This window comes from Sus scrofa, chromosome X (genome assembly GCF_054392235.1).
Source record: "Sus scrofa isolate SSC_HxYL_T2T_F1_AM1 chromosome X, Sscrofa_HxYL_maternal_Yorkshire_Landrace_v2.0, whole genome shotgun sequence".
NCBI lineage: Eukaryota > Metazoa > Chordata > Mammalia > Artiodactyla > Suidae > Sus > Sus scrofa.
In genome coordinates, this window is record NC_139401.1 from 70,573,300 (window position 1) to 70,593,090 (window position 19,791).

The following is a 19,791-nucleotide window of genomic DNA, read 5'->3' on the forward strand; positions in this document are numbered from 1 at the left end:
TACTATGAACAATTGTATGGCAACAAGTTTGACAATCTGGAAGAAATGGACAATTTTCTAGAATCTTACAGCCTGCCAAAACTGAATCAAGCAGAAACAGACCAACTGAACAGACCGATCATTAGAAATGAAATTGAAGAGGTCATAAAATCACTCCCTACAAATAAAAGTCCAGGACCAGATGGCTTCACAGGTGAATTTTATCAAACATATAAAGAGACAAAGATATTCTATGAGGCCACCATCACCCTCATTCCAAAACCAGACAGAGATACCACCAAAAAAGAAAACTATCGCCCAATATCATTGATGTATATAGATGCAAAAATTCTCAACAAAATCTTAGCCAACCGAATCCAACAACATACCCAAAAAATTATACACCATGACCAGGTTGGGGTCATCCCAGGTTCACAAGCATGGTTCAACATACGCAAATCAATCAGCATCATACACCACATTAACAAAAAAAAAGTCAAAAATCATATGATCATCTCAATAGATGCAGAAAAAGCATTTGACAAAGTCCAACATCCATTCATGATCAAGACCCTCTCCCAAGTGGGTATAGAGGGAACATTCCTGAATATAATCAAAGCGATTTATGATAAACCCACAGCAAATATAGTCCTCAATGGGGAAAAACTGAAAGCCTTCTCACTCAAATCTGGAACAAGACAGGGATGCCCACTCTCACCACTGCTCTTCAACATAGTTTTGGAAGTCCTAGCCACAGCAATTAGACAAAAAAAAGAAATAAAAGGCATCCATACAGGAAGAGAAGAGATCAAACTGTCACTGTATGCAGACTACGTGATACTATACATAGAAAACCCTAAGGACTCAACCCCAAAACTCCTTGAACTGATTAATAAATTCAGCAAAGTGGCAGGATATAAGATTAACATTCAGAAGTCAGTTGCATTTCTGTACACCAGCAATGAAACATTAGAAAATACAAAAATACGATACCTTTTAACATTGTACCTCACAAAATCAAATACCTCGGAATACACCTGACCAAGGAGGTAAAGGACCTATATGCTGAGAAATATAAAACTTTCATCAAAGAAATCAAAGAAGATGTAAAGAAATGGAAAGATATTCCATGTTCCTGGATTGGGAAAATCAATATTGTAAAAATGGCCATACTACCCAAAGCCATCTACAGATTCAATGCAATCCCTATCAAATTACCCATGACATTTTTCACAGAACTACAACAAACAATCCAAACATTTAGATGGAACCACAAAAGACCCAGAATCGCCAAAGCAATCCTGAGAAACAAAAACCAAGCAGGAGGCATTACTCTCCCAGACCTCAAGAAATACTGCAAAGCCACAGTCATCAAAACAGTGTGGTACTGGTATCAAAACAGACAGACAGACCAATGGAACAGAATAGAGAATCCGGAAATACACCCTGACACCTATGGTCAATTAATCTTTGACAAGGGAGGCAAGGACATCAAATGGGAAAAGGAAAGTTTATTCAGCAAGCATTGCTGGGAAACCTGGACAGCTGCATGCAAAGCAATGAGACTAGAACACACCCTCACACCATGCACAAAAAGAAACTCCAAATGGCTAAAGACTTAAATATACGACAGGACACCATCAAACTCCTAGAAGAAAACATAGGCAAAACACTCTCTGACATCAACCTCATGAATATTTTCTCAGGTCCGTCTCCCAAAGCAATAGAAATAACAGCAAAAATAAACCCAAGGGACCTCATCAAACTGAAAAGCTTTTGCACAGCAAAGGAAACCCAAAAGAAAACAAAAAGAAATGGAGAAAACAGTTTCAAATGATGCAACGGACAAGGGCTTAATCTCTAGAATATATAAACAAATTATACAACCCAATAGCAAAAAAACCAATCAATCAATGGAAAAATGGGCAAAAGACCTGAATAGACATTTCTCCAAAGAAGATATACAGATGGCCAACAAACACATGAAACAATGCTCAACATCGCTGGTTATAAGAGAAATGCAAATCAAAACTACCATGAGATACCACCTCACACCAGTCAGAATGGCCATCATTAATAAATCCACAAATAACAAGTGCTGGAGGGGCTGTGGAGAAAAGGGAACCCTCCTGCACTGCTGGTGGGAATGTAAACTGGTACAGCCACTATGGAGAACAGTTTGGAGATACCTTAGAAATCTATACATAGAACTTCCATATGACCCTGCAATCCCACTCTTGGGCATCTATCCGGACAAAACTCTACTTAAAAGAGACACGTGCACCCGCATGTTCATTGCAGCACTATTCACAATAGCCAGGACATGGAAACAATCCAAATGTCCATCGACAGATGATTGGATTCGGAAGAGGTGGTATATATACACAATGGAATACTACTCAGCCATAAAAAAGGATGACATCATGCCATTTGCAGCAACATGGATGGAACTAGAGAATCTCATCCTGAGTGAAATGAGCCAGAAAGACAAAGACAAATACCATATGATATCACTTATAACTGGAATCTAATATCCAGCACAAATGAACATCTCCTCAGAAAAGAATATCATGGACTTGGAGAAGAGACTTGTGGTTGCCTGATGGGAGGGGAAGGGAGTGGGAGGGATCAGGAGCTTGGGCTTATCAGACACAACTTAGAATAGATTTACAAGGAGATCCTGCTGAATAGCATTGAGAACTTTGTCTAGATACTTATCTTGCAACAGAAGAAAGGGTGGGGTAAAACTGTAATTGCAATGTATACATGTAAGGATAACCTGACCCCCTTGCTGTACAGTGGGAAAATTAAAAAAAAATAAAAAAACGAAGTTCTAACCACAGCAATCAGGCAAACAAAAGAAATTAAAGTCATCCAAATAGGAAGAGAAGAGATAAATCTGTCACTGTATGCAGATGACATGACACTACAAATAGAAAACCCTAAGGGCTAAACCCAAAAACTACTTGAACTGATCAACAAATTCAGCAAAGTATAAGGACATAAGATTAACATTCAGAAATCAGTCACATTTCTGTATACTAACAATGAAATATTAGGAGAGGAATACAAAAATACAATACCTTTTAGAATTGCACCCCCAAAAACCAAATACCTGGGAATACACCTGACTAAGGAGGTAAAGGAATTATATTGCAAGAACTATAGAACATTATTCAAGGAGATTAAAGAAGATGTAAAGAAATGGAAAGATATTCCATGCTCCTGGATTGGAAAAATCAATATTGTAAAAATGGCTATACTACCTAAAGCAATCTACAGATTCAATGCAATCCCTATCAAGTTACCCATGACATTTTTCACAGTACTAGAACAAATAGTCCAAAAATTAATATGGAACCACAAAGGAACCACAATTGCCAAAGGAATTTTGAAGAACAAAAACCAAGCAGGAGGCATAACTCTTCGAGACTTCAAGCAATATTACAAAGCCAGTCATCAAGACAGTGTGGTACTGGTACCAAAAGAGACAGACAGACCAAGGGAACAGAATAGAGAACCCAGAAATAAACCCTGCCACCTATGGTCAATCAATCTTTGGCGAAGGAGGCAAGAACAGAAAATGGGAAAAAGACAGTCTTTTCAGCAAGCACTGCTGGGAAACTTGGACAGCTGCATGCAAAGCAATGAGACTAGAACACACCCTCACACCATGCACAAAAATAAACTCAAAATGGCTGAAAGTCTTAAATATAAGACATGACACCATCAAACTCCTTGAAGAGAATATAGGCAAAACATTCTCTGACATCAACCTCATGAATATTTTCTCAGGTCCGTCTCCCAAAGCAACAGAAATAACAGCAAAAATAAACCCATGGGACCTCATCAAACTGAAAAGCTTTTGCACAGCAAAGGAAACCCAAAAGAAAACAAAAAGGCAACTTACAGAATGGGAGAAAATACTTTCAAACGATGCAGTGGACAAGGGCTTCATCTCTAGAATATACAAGCAACTTATACAGCTCAACAGCAAAAAAGCCAACATCCCAATGAAAAATGGGCAAAAGACCTGAATAGACTGTTCTCCAAGGAAGATATACAGATGGCCAACAAGCACATGAAACAATGCTCAACATCGCTGATTATAAGAGAAATGCAAATCAAAACTACCATGAGATACCACCTCACACCAGTCAGAATGGCCATCATTAATAAGTCTCCAAATAACAAGTGCTGGAGGGGCTGTGGAGAAAAGGGAACCCTCCTGCACTGTTGGTGGGAATGTAAACTGGTACAGCCACTGTGAAGAACAGTTTGGAGATACCTTAGAAATCTACACATAGAACTTCCATATGACCCCACAATCCCACTCTTGGGCATATATCTGGACAAAACTTAAAAGAGACACATGCACCCGCATGTTCATTGCAGCACAACCCAGATGTCCATCGACAGACAATTGGATTAGGAAGATTTGGTATATATACACAATGGAATCCTACTCAGCCCCCAAAAAGAACAACATAATGCCATTTGCAGCAACATGGATGGAACTAGAGACTCTCATCCTGAGTGAAGTAAGTCAGAAAGAGAAAGACAAACACCATATGATATCACTTATATCTGGATTCTGATATAAGGCATGAATGAATCTTTCCACAGAAAAGAAAATCATGGACTTGGAGAATAGACTTGTGGTTGCCAAGGGCGAGGGGGAGGGAGTGGGATGGATTGGGAGCTTGGAGTTAATAGATACAAGCTATTGCCTTTGGAATGAATTAGCAATGAGATCCTGCTGTGTAGCACTGGGAACTATGTCTAGTCACTTAGGATGGAGCATGATAATGTGCAAAAATTGAATGTGTTACATGTATGTGTAACTGGGTCACCATGCTGTACAATAGAAAAAAATTGTATTGGGGAAATAACTATTAAAAAATAAAACTTAATTTAAAAAAAGAAAAATGGTTTGTTTCCAATCCTCTTCTTGATATCTACTTAACATTTCATTGATTCACTGATCTTGGGGATAAGGAAATACACAGGGCAACATTCCTTAGGGAAAAATCTTTATCTACTTTCCCAGTTTAAAATGAATAGCTGAGATGTCATCACTCTATATATCATTTGTATTAAGTATAGTCCAATGCCCCCATGTTGTCAGGGATATTCATAGAGGACACCAAAGGAGAACAGAGCCTCTATACTGTCTATACGGTGGCTAGGGATTTGTGAGCCAATTTTTCACTGGTTGGGGAAGAGGCAGGGTTTATCATAATCCAGCTTGATTGCCTCAGAATCTGATTAGTTTTGTTTACACAAGCAATAAGACTTCAACCCCATTAACATGATGTTGACTTGATTTATTTTAATGTTATAAAATTTTAGATTTTGAAGAGACCTCAGATGCCATTTGGTTCAACCATCTCCATGTTCATAAATCTGTTTTGTGTTATCCCTAACAGTTGGTTACCCAGCTTTCATTTGAACACCTGAAGTAATAGACAACTTACCAATTCTTGGGCAGCCCATTCTATTGCTAGATAGCTCTGAATGTTAGACACATCTTTGTCATATTAAGCAGAAATATGCTTCCTGGTAACGCCCTCCTCTTGATCCTATTTTTTTTCCCATGGAGAAGAATCATATTTGCTTTAATCATGGAGACACAGCTCAACATTTAAAGATCTCTTATGACTCAATAATAACATGAACTCAAAAAAGTAGGCAGAAGACTCAGACACTTCATAAAAGAAGATATATAGATGGCAAACTAGCACGTGAAAAGATGTTTATCATTAGTCATACAGAGGGCAAATTAAAACCATTGGATATCATTTTGTACACAATAAATGGTTTTTAAAACCTGACAACACTAAGTGACAGTGAAAATGAAGAACCACTGGAACTCTCATATCACTGATGGAGATACAAAATGGTAGAATTGCTTTGGAAAAGTTTGGCAGTTTCTTATAAGGTTAAACATACAATTACCACAGAACCTAGCAATCCTACTCCTAGGATTTTACACACACAAAAAAATAAAAATACATTTTCACAAAGGCCTGTACATGGATATTCTTATAGATTTATTCATAATGGCCAAAACGTAGAAACAACTCAAATGCTCACCAACTGGTGAAGGAATAAGCCAACTGTAGTACACTTATTATATAGAATACTACTTGGAGATAAAAAGGAACAAACTATTCATACATGCACTGACAGGGATGAGTCTTAAATGTATATTGCTTAAATGAGAGAACACAGATACAAAAAGCTATTTGTTGTATGATTCACTTTATATGACATTCTGAAAAAGGTTAAACTATAGGGACAGAAAACAGATCACTAGTTGCCAGGGTGGAGAATGATACAACTGCTTGCAAATGGGCCAGAGGGACTATTTTGTGGGTAATTAAATATTCTCTATCTTGATGGTAGTGGCATTTACATCACTGTATACATTTGTCAAAACTCATCAACCTGCATATATGGGGAAATTCTTATTGTATGTAAATTATAGCTCAATGAACGTGAAAAAATCAAAGAGATATAAAAATGGGCTTTTTCTGAGGTAAAGTGATGCACCCACAAGCCAAAGGAACAAAGGCAGTCACTGGAAGCTGGAAGAGATAAGATTTAGAATCTCCCCTTGAGCCTCTGGAGGGAGCATTGCCTGGAGATACCTTGATCAGACTTTTGCCCTCCAAAACCATGAAAGAATCAATTTCCTTCTTTCTTTTTTTTTGGGGGGGGGGCGCATCTGAGGCATTTGGAAGTTGCCAGCCTAGGGGTAGAATCAGAGCTGCAGCTGCTGGCCTATGCCACAGCCACAGCAATGGCAGATCTGAGCTGCATCTGTGACCTATAATGAAGCTCACAGCAACACCAGATACTTAATCCACTGAGCAGGGCCAGGGATTGAACCCACATCCTCATGGATATTAGTTGGGTTCATTACTGCTAAGTCAAAATGGGAACTCCTGAAAGAATCAATTTTTGTTGGTTTATGTCACCATGTTTGTGGTAATTTGCTATGGAAGGCAGAGAAAACAAAGATGTTCTCTATACTCAGTTTTCTCATCCATAAATGATCATATGATAATACTTACTTCATAGGGCCATAAATGAGAATTAAATGAATTAATATACCTAAAGCACATTAGAGCAGTGGCTGGCACATATTAAGTGCACTTGAAGTAGTATTTCTTATGACTCTTTAATAAGGAGTTAAGTGGGAGAGGTCACATTGTGGCACATGAGCCATAAGTGTGGTGTAGATCACAGACACAGCTCAGATCCTGTGTTGCTGTGGCTCTGGCATAGGCTGGCCTCTACAGCTCTGATTTGACCCCTAGCCTGGGAACGTCCATATGCCGTGGGTGCAGCCCTAAAAGCAAAAAAAAAAAAAAAAGTTAAGTTGCAGCTATCTTGAGCCTCCAGTCCCTTCACCTGTTAAATAGATAATAATAAAAATATTTAGTTTAACAATTTTGAAATAAGAAAATAAGTAAGAAATAAAATGAGCCTTTTACTTGGGTGTCTTTTCATCTTAGATTTTCTAACAGTTAGCTATTTATTCTTACTTCCCAGTCTAATATTTTCATTTTCCTCTTAGCCATATTTAAATGAGTTTGGAGTTACAGACTGCATGGTTGAAAACAGTGTTGATAGGTACACAAGTAGAGGAGGAAGCAAAATCCTATCTCGGAAATTTAGCACTGGCTGAAATCTGGCTTATCTTTCCTCTCCCACATATATCTCATTATTTTGGCTCCATACATGCCTGCACCAAATGGTAGCCAGATACAAGTGGAGGTTGCAGGAGACATTTTGGGGAGGACACAAGAGCATGGAAGTTTCTGTCCAGCCCACTGGGGAGGAGTGAATTAAAGTATGGTAGAGTCATATCTTTGAAATGGTACATTTGGATGTAGCTATATCAAAAGATACTTATCAAAATGTAAAGGAGCAAAACTTATCAATTTTAAAAAAATTTACCAAGTGGTGTGTACTAGACACACCACTGAATCTTGCTTCAACCTTAACTTCTTCAGTGACTACAAAGGACTTAATGCTTTCTACTTTATCCATTTCTATATTGTTTGCATTTCATGAGGATCTATTACCTTTATTTTTAAAATTAATTATTTTATTTTATCTCATTTTATTTTTTTGCCACACCTGTGGCACATGGAAGTTCCTGAGCCAGGGATCAAACCTGAGCCATAGCAATGACAATGCCAAATCCTCAACTGCTAGGCCATCAGGGGACTCCTCTATTACCTTTATAATCAAGAAAAACAATAAGGTTTTATTTTTTAAGTTCATCACTAAGGAATGGTTAAATAAATCACAGTATATCTATACTATGGAATATCTTGAGGTCATTAAAAGAATAAAGTATGTTTGTATATACTAATATGGAAAGGCATCTATGATATAAAATTACTAAGTAAAAAAGTAAATCATAAGACAACATGTATAGTATCATCCAGTTTAAAAAAACAATCAAACCTATACAAATTATACTCATCTAAAATTGTGTTTGTATGTAAACACAGAGAGAAAGATCTAGAAGGATACAAATCAACCCAAATATACTAATTATCTGGGAGTAGAGATTGATGGGTGAGGCAGTAGTATGAGGAGGACTTTATTTTTTATCTTATATATTTTTGTAGTTTGAATTTTCAATAAGCATTGTTTTTGCAACAAAATTATACTAATATTATAAATCAGTATATTGATATTAATTATAATTACATATTATTATTATTACATTAATGTATCAACATAATGTTCTTTTAGAAGTGGGTTAGCCCTTAAAGAAAGCTTGTCTGGTTCCCAAGTCCTCATTATAATTTTATAGTAATAAATATGAAATAGTATATTTTACCCAGGCACTTATGGCCAATTAATCTACAAAAAAAGGAGACAAGAATACAATGGAGAAAAGACAGTTTCTTCAAAAAGTGGTGCTGGGAAAACTGGACAGCTACATATAAACAAATGAAATTAGAACATTTTCTCATACCATACACAAAAATTAACTCAAAATGTATTAAAGACATAAATGTAAGAATGGAAATCATAAAACTCCTAGAAGAGAACATAGGCAGAACACTCTGACATGAACCACAGCAATATTTTTTTGAATCTGTGTCCTAAAGCAAAGGAAACACAACCAAAAATAAACAAATGGGACCAATTTAAACTAAGGGCTTTTACACAACAAAGGAAACTACCAACAAAATGAAAAGACAACCTACAGAATGGAAGAAAATATTTGCAAATGAGATGAATGATAAGGATTTAATATCCAAAATATATAAACAGCACATACAACTCAGTATCAAAATAAACTAAAACAAAAAAAAACCAACCAATTAAAAAATGGACAGAAGACCTGAAGAGACATTTTCCCAAAGAAGACATACAGATGGTCAGCAGGCAACTGAAAAAATGCCCAACATCACTAATCATCAGATAAATGCAAATCAAAACCACAATGAGATGTCACCTCACACCTGTCAGAATGGCCACCATCAAAAATGTCTAAAACAATAAATGCTGGGGAAGGTGCAGAGAAAAGGGGACCCTCTTACATTGTTGATAGGAATGTGAATTGGTACAACGACTATGGAAAACAGAATGGAGGTTCCCCAAAAAACTAATATAGTTACCATATGATCCAGTAACCCCACTCTTGGGCATCTATCCAGAGAAAACCATAATTTGAAAAGATACATGCACCCCAATGTTCACTGCAGCACTACTTACAATAGCCAAGACATGGAAATAACCTAAATGTCCACCAACAGAGGAATGGATAGAGAAGATGGGGTGCATATATTCAATAGAATATTACTCAGCCATAAAAAAGAATGAAATAATGCCATTTGCAGCAACATGGATGGACCTAGAAATTATTGTACTAAGTATAGTCAGTGAAATGACATACATCACTTATATGTGGAATCTTAAAAAAGGATACAAATGAACTTATTTGCAGAACAAAAATGGACCCATAGACTTTGAAAACAAACTTATGGTTACCAAAGGGGACAGGTGAAGTAGGGAGGGATGGACTGGGGTTTAGGATTGACATATGTACACTGAGGTATATGGAATGATTGGCCAATGGGGACCTGCTGTATAGTACAAGAGAATTCTACCTAATATTCTGTGATAATCTATTTGGGAAAAGAATCTTAAGGAGAATGTATGTGTGTACATGTATAAGTGAATCACTTTGTTGTACAGCAGAAATTATCACAACACTGTAAATCAACTATATTTCAATAAAACTTTCAAAAAAAAGACCGTAAATAACAAATGTCAGTAAGAATGTGGAGAAAAGAGAACACTTGTACACTGTTGGTGGGAATATAAATTTGTGCAGTCACTGTGGAAATCAGTATGGAAGTTTCTCCATAAAATCTAAAAATAGAACTACTATATGACCCAGCAATTCCACTCCTGGGTATACATTTGAAGAAAAAAAAAACACTAATCAAAAAAAGATACATGTACCTCAATTTTCACAGCAGTATTATTTACAATAGTCAAGATATGGAAGCAATTATATATCAACAGACGAACAGGTAAAGATGTGGTGTATAAATACAATGGACTACTAGTCAGCAATTAAAAGGATGAAATTTTTCCATTTGTAACAACATAAATGGACCTGGAAGGTATTATACTTAGTGAAATAAGTCAGAGAAAGACAAATATTGCATGTCATCACTTATATTTGGAATCTAAAATATAAACTAGTGAATATAACAAAAAAGAAACAGACTCACAGGTATAGAGAACTAGTAGTCACCAGTGGGGAGAGGGGAGGGGAAAGGACAATTTAGGGGTAGGGGATTAAGAGGCACAAATTATTATGTGTCAAACAATCTACAAAGATATACTGTACAATACAGGGAACATAGCCAATATTTTATAATAACTATAAATGGAATATAACTTTTAAAAATTGTGGCGTTGCCATGAGCTATGGTGTAGGTTGCAGACGTGGCTCGGATCCTGCGTTGCTGTGGCTCTGGTGTAGGCTGGTGGCTACAGCTCCTATTAGACCCCTAGCTTGGGAACCTCCATATGCCGTAGAAGTGGCCCTAGAAATGGTAAAAAGACAAAATAAAATAAAATAAAAATTGTGAATCACTCTGTTGTACACCTGACACTAATATAATATTGTGAACCAACAATACTTTAATTTTAAAAAAGGAGAACACAATAAAACTAATTGAAGATTTCCTATCCAGTATGGAGGTTAGTATAAAGATCATATTATAACCCAAACTTTTTTCTCCCAATGCCCTCTCACCTGGTATCTAATATATCACTAACTAAATAAGGTGAGTATAATCAAGAACTGACACAACTTAAGTAGCAACTCAAGACTTGCTCTAAGGCTCTACCAAAAGTAGCAAACATTTTCTGAGTCATCAGTATGTGCTTTATTCACCACTGTCCTAAGTGTTCTACATTAAAATTTCACAACTCTATGAAATAGGTGTTATTTTTATCTATATTCTACACATTAATAAAGTGAGCACAAGTAAGTCAAATAATTTACTAGGAAGTAGCAAAGCCAGGATCTGAATTTAGACACTTCAGATCCAGAACTCATACTTTTAACTACTGTGATCTACTGTCTTCTCATTACTCTGCTTTATAGCCTCTATAGCCAGCACCTCAGTTAAATGAGTAATAGCAAGCTGGAACTTTAAAAACAGAATAATATTAACACTAGATAATTAATGAATTACAATTGATTCCCATGAAGTGAGAATTAAAAGCTGTGTAAATATTTATGGTTATACCTGATAAAATGTAAAACTAAAGGTTTGTTAAGATTCATGATTAGCTTACATGGCTTTAAATGGAGACTGCCTCAGTCTTTTTAGAATGGTAGTATAAATTGCAAATCAAGCCAAGATGGGGTGAGGAGGAAAGAGGAGTATAGTAAATGTACCGAAACTGTGATGTCAAAGGACTTAGCCCTTAAAAGCCCTCCTGTGGGGCCCCTACTCCATGCCTTGAAGAGGGGGTGAACTGAGCAGAAAGGCAAGGTGCCTAGAACAAGGGTGATGAATGAAGAGAATGCCTAGGGTTACTATGGCCAGCAGAATGGCTACTTTTCTATCATAAATCCTGGTAACTTCCAATTCCTGTCCCACAGCCAGAGGAGCTACTGAAAATATGTTCTCTTTTATCTCTGGGCAAGCTCCCTAAAAATCATCATTCTAAACTTTCTGCTCACTTCAGTGTATTCCTGGGAAAGTTGCTCAATTTATAGGCTTTAATGTAATTTACTTTTAGACAGAAAGAGGGATACAGTCCTGACAAAAACAATTTATGATATCCTCTTACCTTTTTCCGCTGGGCTCAAAACAGTCACTGTGAAAAAAAAGAGAGAAAGGTCAAATTAGTGATATTTAGAAATGCTATTTTTCTAATCCATTTTTCCATATCATCATTTTTTAGCAATATATTCAATGATACGTTAGGAAACCACCAGCTTGCTAACATACGGGAAAGCAAGGATGATTAAATTATATCCTTTGCTAATCTTTCTTCGTCTTAAACCTTAAGTAAGAATTTCTGCTCATTAAACAGATACAATTATAATCTGATTTTTAGAAAAGCCAACAAATGGAAACACTCAAGCTATATAACACAGTAGTAAGAATTAAAAGCTGATAAATTAGGAAATGATTATTCATTTTTCCAAAGTATTCACTGTAGAACATCTATAAAAAACAAGTTTCTCTTGTATATTTAGAGGTAATATAGCTTGCAGGCCAGCCCTGAAGTCAGATTTTCAGGGTTAGAAACCCAGTTGCATTATTTTGTGACCCTGGGTAAGTTCTTTAACTTCCCTAAACATTACCTACCTTACCAGGTTACTTGAAAATTAGATGAATTAATGCATGTAAATGCTGTTTAGCATAGTATCTAGCCCAAGGCAAGTGCTTAATGAATATTAATTATTATATTTGAACTAAGATTTCATAGAATATAAAACTGGAAGGGACTTTAGCTATTATCTGGCTTACCCGTCTCATTTTACAGATGGGAAAAATGGATTAGAGTAGTATCAAATGGTTTCACCAAGGTCTTAGAGCAAGCCAGTGATGGAGTTAGAACTAAGTTCCAGTCTTGGAGTTCCTGTCGTGGCTCAGCAGTAATGAAACCAACCAGTACCCAGGAGGATATGGGTTTGATCCCTGGATTCACTCAGTGATTTAAGGATCTGGCATTGTCATGAGCTGTGGTGTAGGTCACAGACGCGACTGGGATCTGGTGTTGCTGCGGCTGTAGTGTAGGCTGGCAGCTATAGCTCCAATTCAACCCCTAGCCTGGAACTTCCATATGCTGTGGGTTTGGCCCTAAAAAAGACAAAAAAAAAATTCCAGTCTCCAGGGCTTTTCCCATGTACTATGTCTACCCTACGCAGTCATTTCTTTGCTGGTTTACTGTGATAAACAGTATATATATATATATATATATATATATATATATATATGTAAAATTTCTGTCATTTGTACAAAGTGGGGACTACCTGTCTTTACTCAATACCAACATTTGTGTGCATGTGTACTAGGTACCAAAATAAAGTGAAATTATAAGGCATGACACTTAATCTTCAGAAGCTATTAAAGTGATTTTCATACACAGTGGTAAACACTTAACAGTCATAAAAGGGGAAAAATATGAACAGAGAATGAGACTATATTCTAGGGTTTATATCCTCAGGTTCTTAATTAGTCATAAGTTTTTATCTACAGGTCTATTTTTGCTGAGTCTTAAAAAGGCTTCTTTTAATGATCATTTGAATGGACTTTGTTAAAACTGTTCCATTTTTGTCTCTGCTTAAATCTTACCAGATAATGTCGTTTTCCTAATACACTGGCCTGGAGATTGATATCAGTTTCTTTTTTTTTTTTCTTTCCAGTTAAAGAATCCTGATTAAGAATGTTTGAAAGAAGTACATGCTCTATTCTAACAAAACAAATGGCAGTGGAAACAAAGTCTTGGTGGGTCAACCTTGGACTTCATGACTTTGCACATACATGTTGTATGAGTACATCGGTTCCACTAGGCCCTGAATCGGGTTAATAAAATTTCTTTAAAATAGAATTAGAGAGAGCACAGTTGCTTGGAGAACAATCTTAATAAATTTTTTTTTAAAAAAATAAGATATACAGATGACCAAAGGGCACATGAAAAGATGCACAACATCATTAATCACCAGAGAAATGCAAATCAAAAATGCAATGAGGTATCACCTCATGCCTGTCAGAATGGCTATTATCAAAAAGATGATAAATAAAAAATTGTTGGTGAGGATGTAGAGAAAAGGGAACACTTGTACACTATTGGTGGTAATGTAAATTGGAACAGCTACGGTGGAAAACAGTATAGAGATTTCTCAAAAAATTAAAAGTAGAACTACAACATGATACAGAAATTCCACTTCTGAATATTTTTCTGAAGAAAGCAAAAATGCTCATTTGAAAAGATATATGCACCCATACATTCATTGCAGCATTATTTGTAATAACCAAGATATGGAAGCAGCCGAAATGTCCATCAATAGATGAATAAATTAAAAAGGTGTGGGGTGTGTGTGTGTGTGTGTGTGTGTGAAATCTAAAAAATAAAACTAACCAGACTCATAGAAAGAACAGCATGTGGTTGCCAGAGAATAGGAGGGTGGAGATGAGTTAAGTAAGTGAGGGAGATTAAGAGGTACAAACTTCCAATTATATATCACAGGGACTGAAATGTACAGTAGGGGGAATATAGTCAATAACATTTTAATAACTTTGTATGGCAACAGATGGTCACTAGATTTCTGGTGATCATTTTGTAATGTATAAAAATACCCAATTAATATGTTGTATGACTGAAAGCAATATAATACTGTAAGTCAATCTACTTCAATAAAAAAGAACATATTTAAAAAAAGAGTAGTTGACAAATTGCTGTTTGGTATATCTCTACCTCTCTGGCTAAACAAAAAGTTGAGGTCCTAACTCTCATTTGTTGACCACTTGCTACAACACCTGTGAGTGAGGGAAAGGGATCATCCACTGCTTCGCAGATATTAGAATGAGACAATGTATACACAGAAAAATGAGTGGGAACTGGTGAAGTATCCAAGCTGTCTTTAAGTAATTTTATGACTATCATTTGCAAGTGGTATTGGTTTACACGATCCAAAAATAGAGGGCAGAAAGAGAATCAATGGATAAAAGCCGTAGGTCAACACATTTCAGTTCAATTAAAGAGAAACTGATGATGATGACAACAATGACAATGATGACAATAACCAGCCAGAGTAGAAGAATTAATCAAAGAATCCAAAATTAAAGACAAAGAGAAAATCTTGAAAGCAACTAGGGAAAAGAAAGAAATAACATACAAGGGAACCCCAATAAGGTTATCGACAGATTTTTCAGTGGAAACTCTGCAGACCAGAAGGGAGTGGCATGATATACTTAATGTGAGGAAAGGAAAAAACCTCCAACCAAGATTCCTTTACCCAGCAAGGCTCTCATTCAGATTTGAAGGAGAAATCAAAAGCTTCACAGATAAGCAAAAGCTAAGAGAATTCAGCACCACTAAACCAGCTTTCCAACAAATACTAAAGGAACTTCTCTAGGCAGAAAAGAAAAGGCCGCAACCAGAAACAAAGATACCACAAATGAGAAGGCTCACCAGTAAAGGCATATATACAGTAAATATACAAAATCATCCATGCACAATTATGCTACCAAAGTCAGAAATCATGAGAAGAGATGTGTACAAATGCAGGAGAGTGGAAGTGCACTTGCACTTAAGAGACCAACAACTTAAAACAATCTCGTATATATATAGACCCCTATATCAAAACTTCAGGGCAACTGCAAACCAAAAATCTACAATTGATACACAAACAAATAAGAAAAATCAACTCAAATACAACACTAAAGCTAGTCATCAAACCACAAGAGGAGAGAACAAGAAAAGAAGGGAAGAAAAAGAGCAACAAAAACAAATCCAAAACAGTTAATAAAATGGCAATAAGAATATACATATCAATAATTACCTTAAATGTTAGTGGACTAAATGCCCCAACCAAAAGACAGAGACTGGCTGAATGGATGCAAAAACAAGACCCATATATATGCTGTCTTCAAGAGACCCACTTCACTTCTAGGGACACATACAAATTGAATGTAAAAGGATGGAAGAAAATATTCCATGCAAACGGGGATCAAAAGAAAGCTGGAGTAGCAATACTCATATCAGACAAAATAGACCTTACAATGAAGAACATTTTAAGGGACAAGGAAGGACACTACCTAATGATCAAAGGATCAATCCAAGAAGAAGATATAACACTTTTAAATATCTACGCACCCAACATAGGATCACCACAATATATAAGGCAACTGCTAACAACCTGAAAAGGAGAAATCAACAATAACACAATCATAGTGGGGGACTTGAACACCCCACTTACAGCAATGGACAGATCATCCAGACAGAAAATCAATAAGGAAACACAGGCCCTGAATGAAGCATTAGACCAGATGGACTTAATAGATATTTATAGGACATTCCATCCAAAAGCAGCAGAATACACATTCTTCTCAAGTGCACATGGAACATTCTCTAAGATGGATCACATCCTGGGCTACAAATCCAACCTCGGTAACTTTAAGAACATTGAAATCATATCAGGCATCTTTTCTGACAACAATGCTATGTGACTGGAAATCAACAACAAGAAAAAACCTGCAAGAAACACAAACACGTGGAGACGAAACAACATGCTACTCAACAACCAATGGATCACTGTCTTCCTTCAAAGAGGAAATTTAAAAATACCTAGAAAAAAAGATCAATGAAACTAAACGCTGGTTCTCTGAAGAGATCAACAAAAATTGATAAACCCCTAGCCAGACTCATCAAACAAAAAAGAGAGGACTCAAATCAATAAAAGTAGGAATGAAAAAGGAGAAGTATCACTGCACATCACAGAAATACAAAGGATCATAAGAGACTACTATATGCAACTATATGCCAATCAAACGGAAAACTTAGAAGAAATGGACAAAATCTTAGAAAAGTACAATCTTCCAAGACTAAACCAAGATGATATAGAAAAGATGAACCAACCAATCACAAGTACTGAAATTGAAACTGTGATTAAAAAACTTCCAACAAACAAAAGTCCAGGACCAGATGGCTTCACAGGTGAATTCTATCCAACATTTAGAGAAGAGCTAATACCTCTCCTTCTGAAACTATTTCACAAGTTGCAGAGGAAGGAATCCTCCCAAACTCATTCTATGAGGCCACCATAAACCTGATACCAAATCCAGACAAAGATACCACAAAAAAGGAAAATTACAGGCAAATTTCACTGATGAACATAGATGCAAAAATCCTCAACAAAATACTAGTAAACCACATCCAACAATACCTTAAAAGGATTGTACATCATGATCAAGTGGGATTTATCCCAGGGATGCGAGGATTCTTCAATATCTGCAAATCATTCAGTGTGATACACCACATTAATAAACTGAAAAAATAAAAGCCATATGATCCTTTCAATAGATGCAAAAAAAAGCCTTTGATAAAATCCAAAACCCATAGAGGGAACCTACCTCAACATCATAAAGGCCATATATGACAAACCCAGAGCTAACATCATTCTCAATGGTGAAAGGCTGAAATAATTCCCCCTGAGAACAGGAACAAGAGAAAGATATCCACTCTTGCCACTACTATTCAACATAGTTTTGGAAGTCCTATCCACAGCAATCAGAGAAGTAAAAGAAATAAAAGGATTCCAAATTGAAGAGCAAGAAATAAAATTATCACTATTTGCAGATGACATGATACTATACCTAGAGAATCCTAAAGACTCTGCTAGAAAACTGTTAGAGCTCATCAATAAATTTGGCAAAGTCACAGGATACAAAATTAATACACAGAAATCAATGGCATTTCTATACACTAACAACAAAAGATCAGAAAGATACATTAGGGAAGCAATCCCGTTTACCATCGCATCCAAAAGAATAAAATACCTAGGTGTAAATCTACCTAAAGAGACAAAAGACCTGTAGTCTGAAAACTATAAGACACTGATGAAAGAAATCAAAGATGACACAAATAGATGTAAAGACACACCATGCTCCTGGGTTGGAAGAGTGAATATCATCAAAATGACTATACTACCCAAGGCAATCTACAGATTCAATGCAATTCCTATCAAATTACCAAGGATATTTTTCACAGAACTCAAACAATATTTTGAAGTTTGTTTGGAAGCACAAAAGACCAAGAATAGCCAAAGACATCCTGAGAAAGAAAAATGGAGCTGGAGGAAACAGGCTCCCTGACTTCAGACTATGCTACAATGCAACAGTCATCAAAACCATATGATACTGGCACAAAGACAGAAATATAGATCAGTGGAACAGAATAGAAAGCCCAGAATTAATCCCCCACACCTACAGTCAACTAATCTATGACAAAGGAGGCAAGAATATACAATGAAGAAAGGACAGTTTGTTCAATAAGTGGTGCTGGGAAAACTGGACAGCCACATGGAAATGAATGAAATTAGAACACTTCCTAACACCATACACAAAAATAAACTCGAAATGGATTAACGATCTAAATATAAGACCAGAGACTATAAAACTCTTAGAGGAAAACATAGGTGAACCCTCTTCGACATAAACCACAGCAATATCTTCTTAGATCCACCTCCTAGATTAATGACAATCAAAACAAAAATAAACAAATGGGACTTAATTAACCTTAAAAGTTTTTTTAACAGCAAAGGAAACCCTATCCAAAATGAAAAGACAACCCACAGAATGGGAGACAATATTTGCAAATGAATCGACTGACAAGGGATTAATCTCCAAAATTTATAAACACCTTCTGGAGCTACATACCAAAAAACAAAACAACCCCGTCAAAAAATGGACAGAAGCTCTAAACACACAGTTCTCCAAAGAAGACATACAGATGGACAAAAAAACACGTGAAAAGATATTCAACATCACTTATTATTAGAGAAACGCAAATCAAAACTACTGAGGTACCATCTTATACCAGCCAGAATTACCGTCATCAAAAAGTCTATAAACAATAAGTGCTGGAGAGGGTGTGGAGAAAAGAGAAAACTCTTACACTGTTAGTTGGAATGCAAACTGGTGCAACCACTGTGGAAAACAGTATGGAGATTCCTCAGAAAACTAAACAGAGAATTACCATTTGATCCAGCAATCCCACTCCTGGGCATCTATCCAGAGAAAACCATAACTTGAAAAGACACATGTACTCCAATGTTCATTGCAGCACTATTTGCAATACCCCAGACGTGGAAACAACTTAAATGTCCGTCGACAGAGGAGCGGATCAAGAAGATGTGGTACATATACACAATGGAATGTTACTCAGCCATTAAAAGGAATGAAACACTGGCATTTTTAGCAACATGGATGGACCTCGAAGTTATCATGCTAAGTGAAGTCAGTCAGTCTATGAGACACCAATATCAAATGCTTTCACTGACATGTGGAATCTGAAAAAAGGACAGAATGAACTTCTTTGCAGAACAGATACTGACTCACAGACTTTGAAAACTTATGGTTTCCAAAGGAGACAGGTTGGGGGGTGGGGGGATGCGCTGGGGGTTTGGGATGGAAATGCTATAAAATGGGGTTGTGATTATCACTGTACAACTATAAATGTAATAAATTCATTGAGTAATATAAAAGAAAATGAGTGGAAGCATTGAGGAATGAG

The 19,791-nt window shown here is 36.3% G+C and overlaps 1 protein-coding gene across 15 annotated transcripts in view; it reads right to left on the reverse strand.

The window, feature by feature from the left end:
- ZDHHC15 (zinc finger DHHC-type palmitoyltransferase 15) overlaps positions 1–19,791 on the reverse strand; it is a 99,484-nt gene that overhangs the window by 69,911 nt on the left and 9,782 nt on the right. For all 15 annotated transcript variants that reach the window (XR_014835636.1, XR_014835633.1, XR_014835631.1 and 12 more), the window contains exon 2: positions 12,337–12,363. Coding sequence is in view for 2 of the 15 variants with exons in the window: in XM_021079754.2 (XP_020935413.1) it covers positions 12,337–12,363 (27 nt within the window). In the remaining 13 variants the exon portion in view is untranslated. The remainder of the gene's footprint in view (positions 1–12,336; positions 12,364–19,791) is intronic.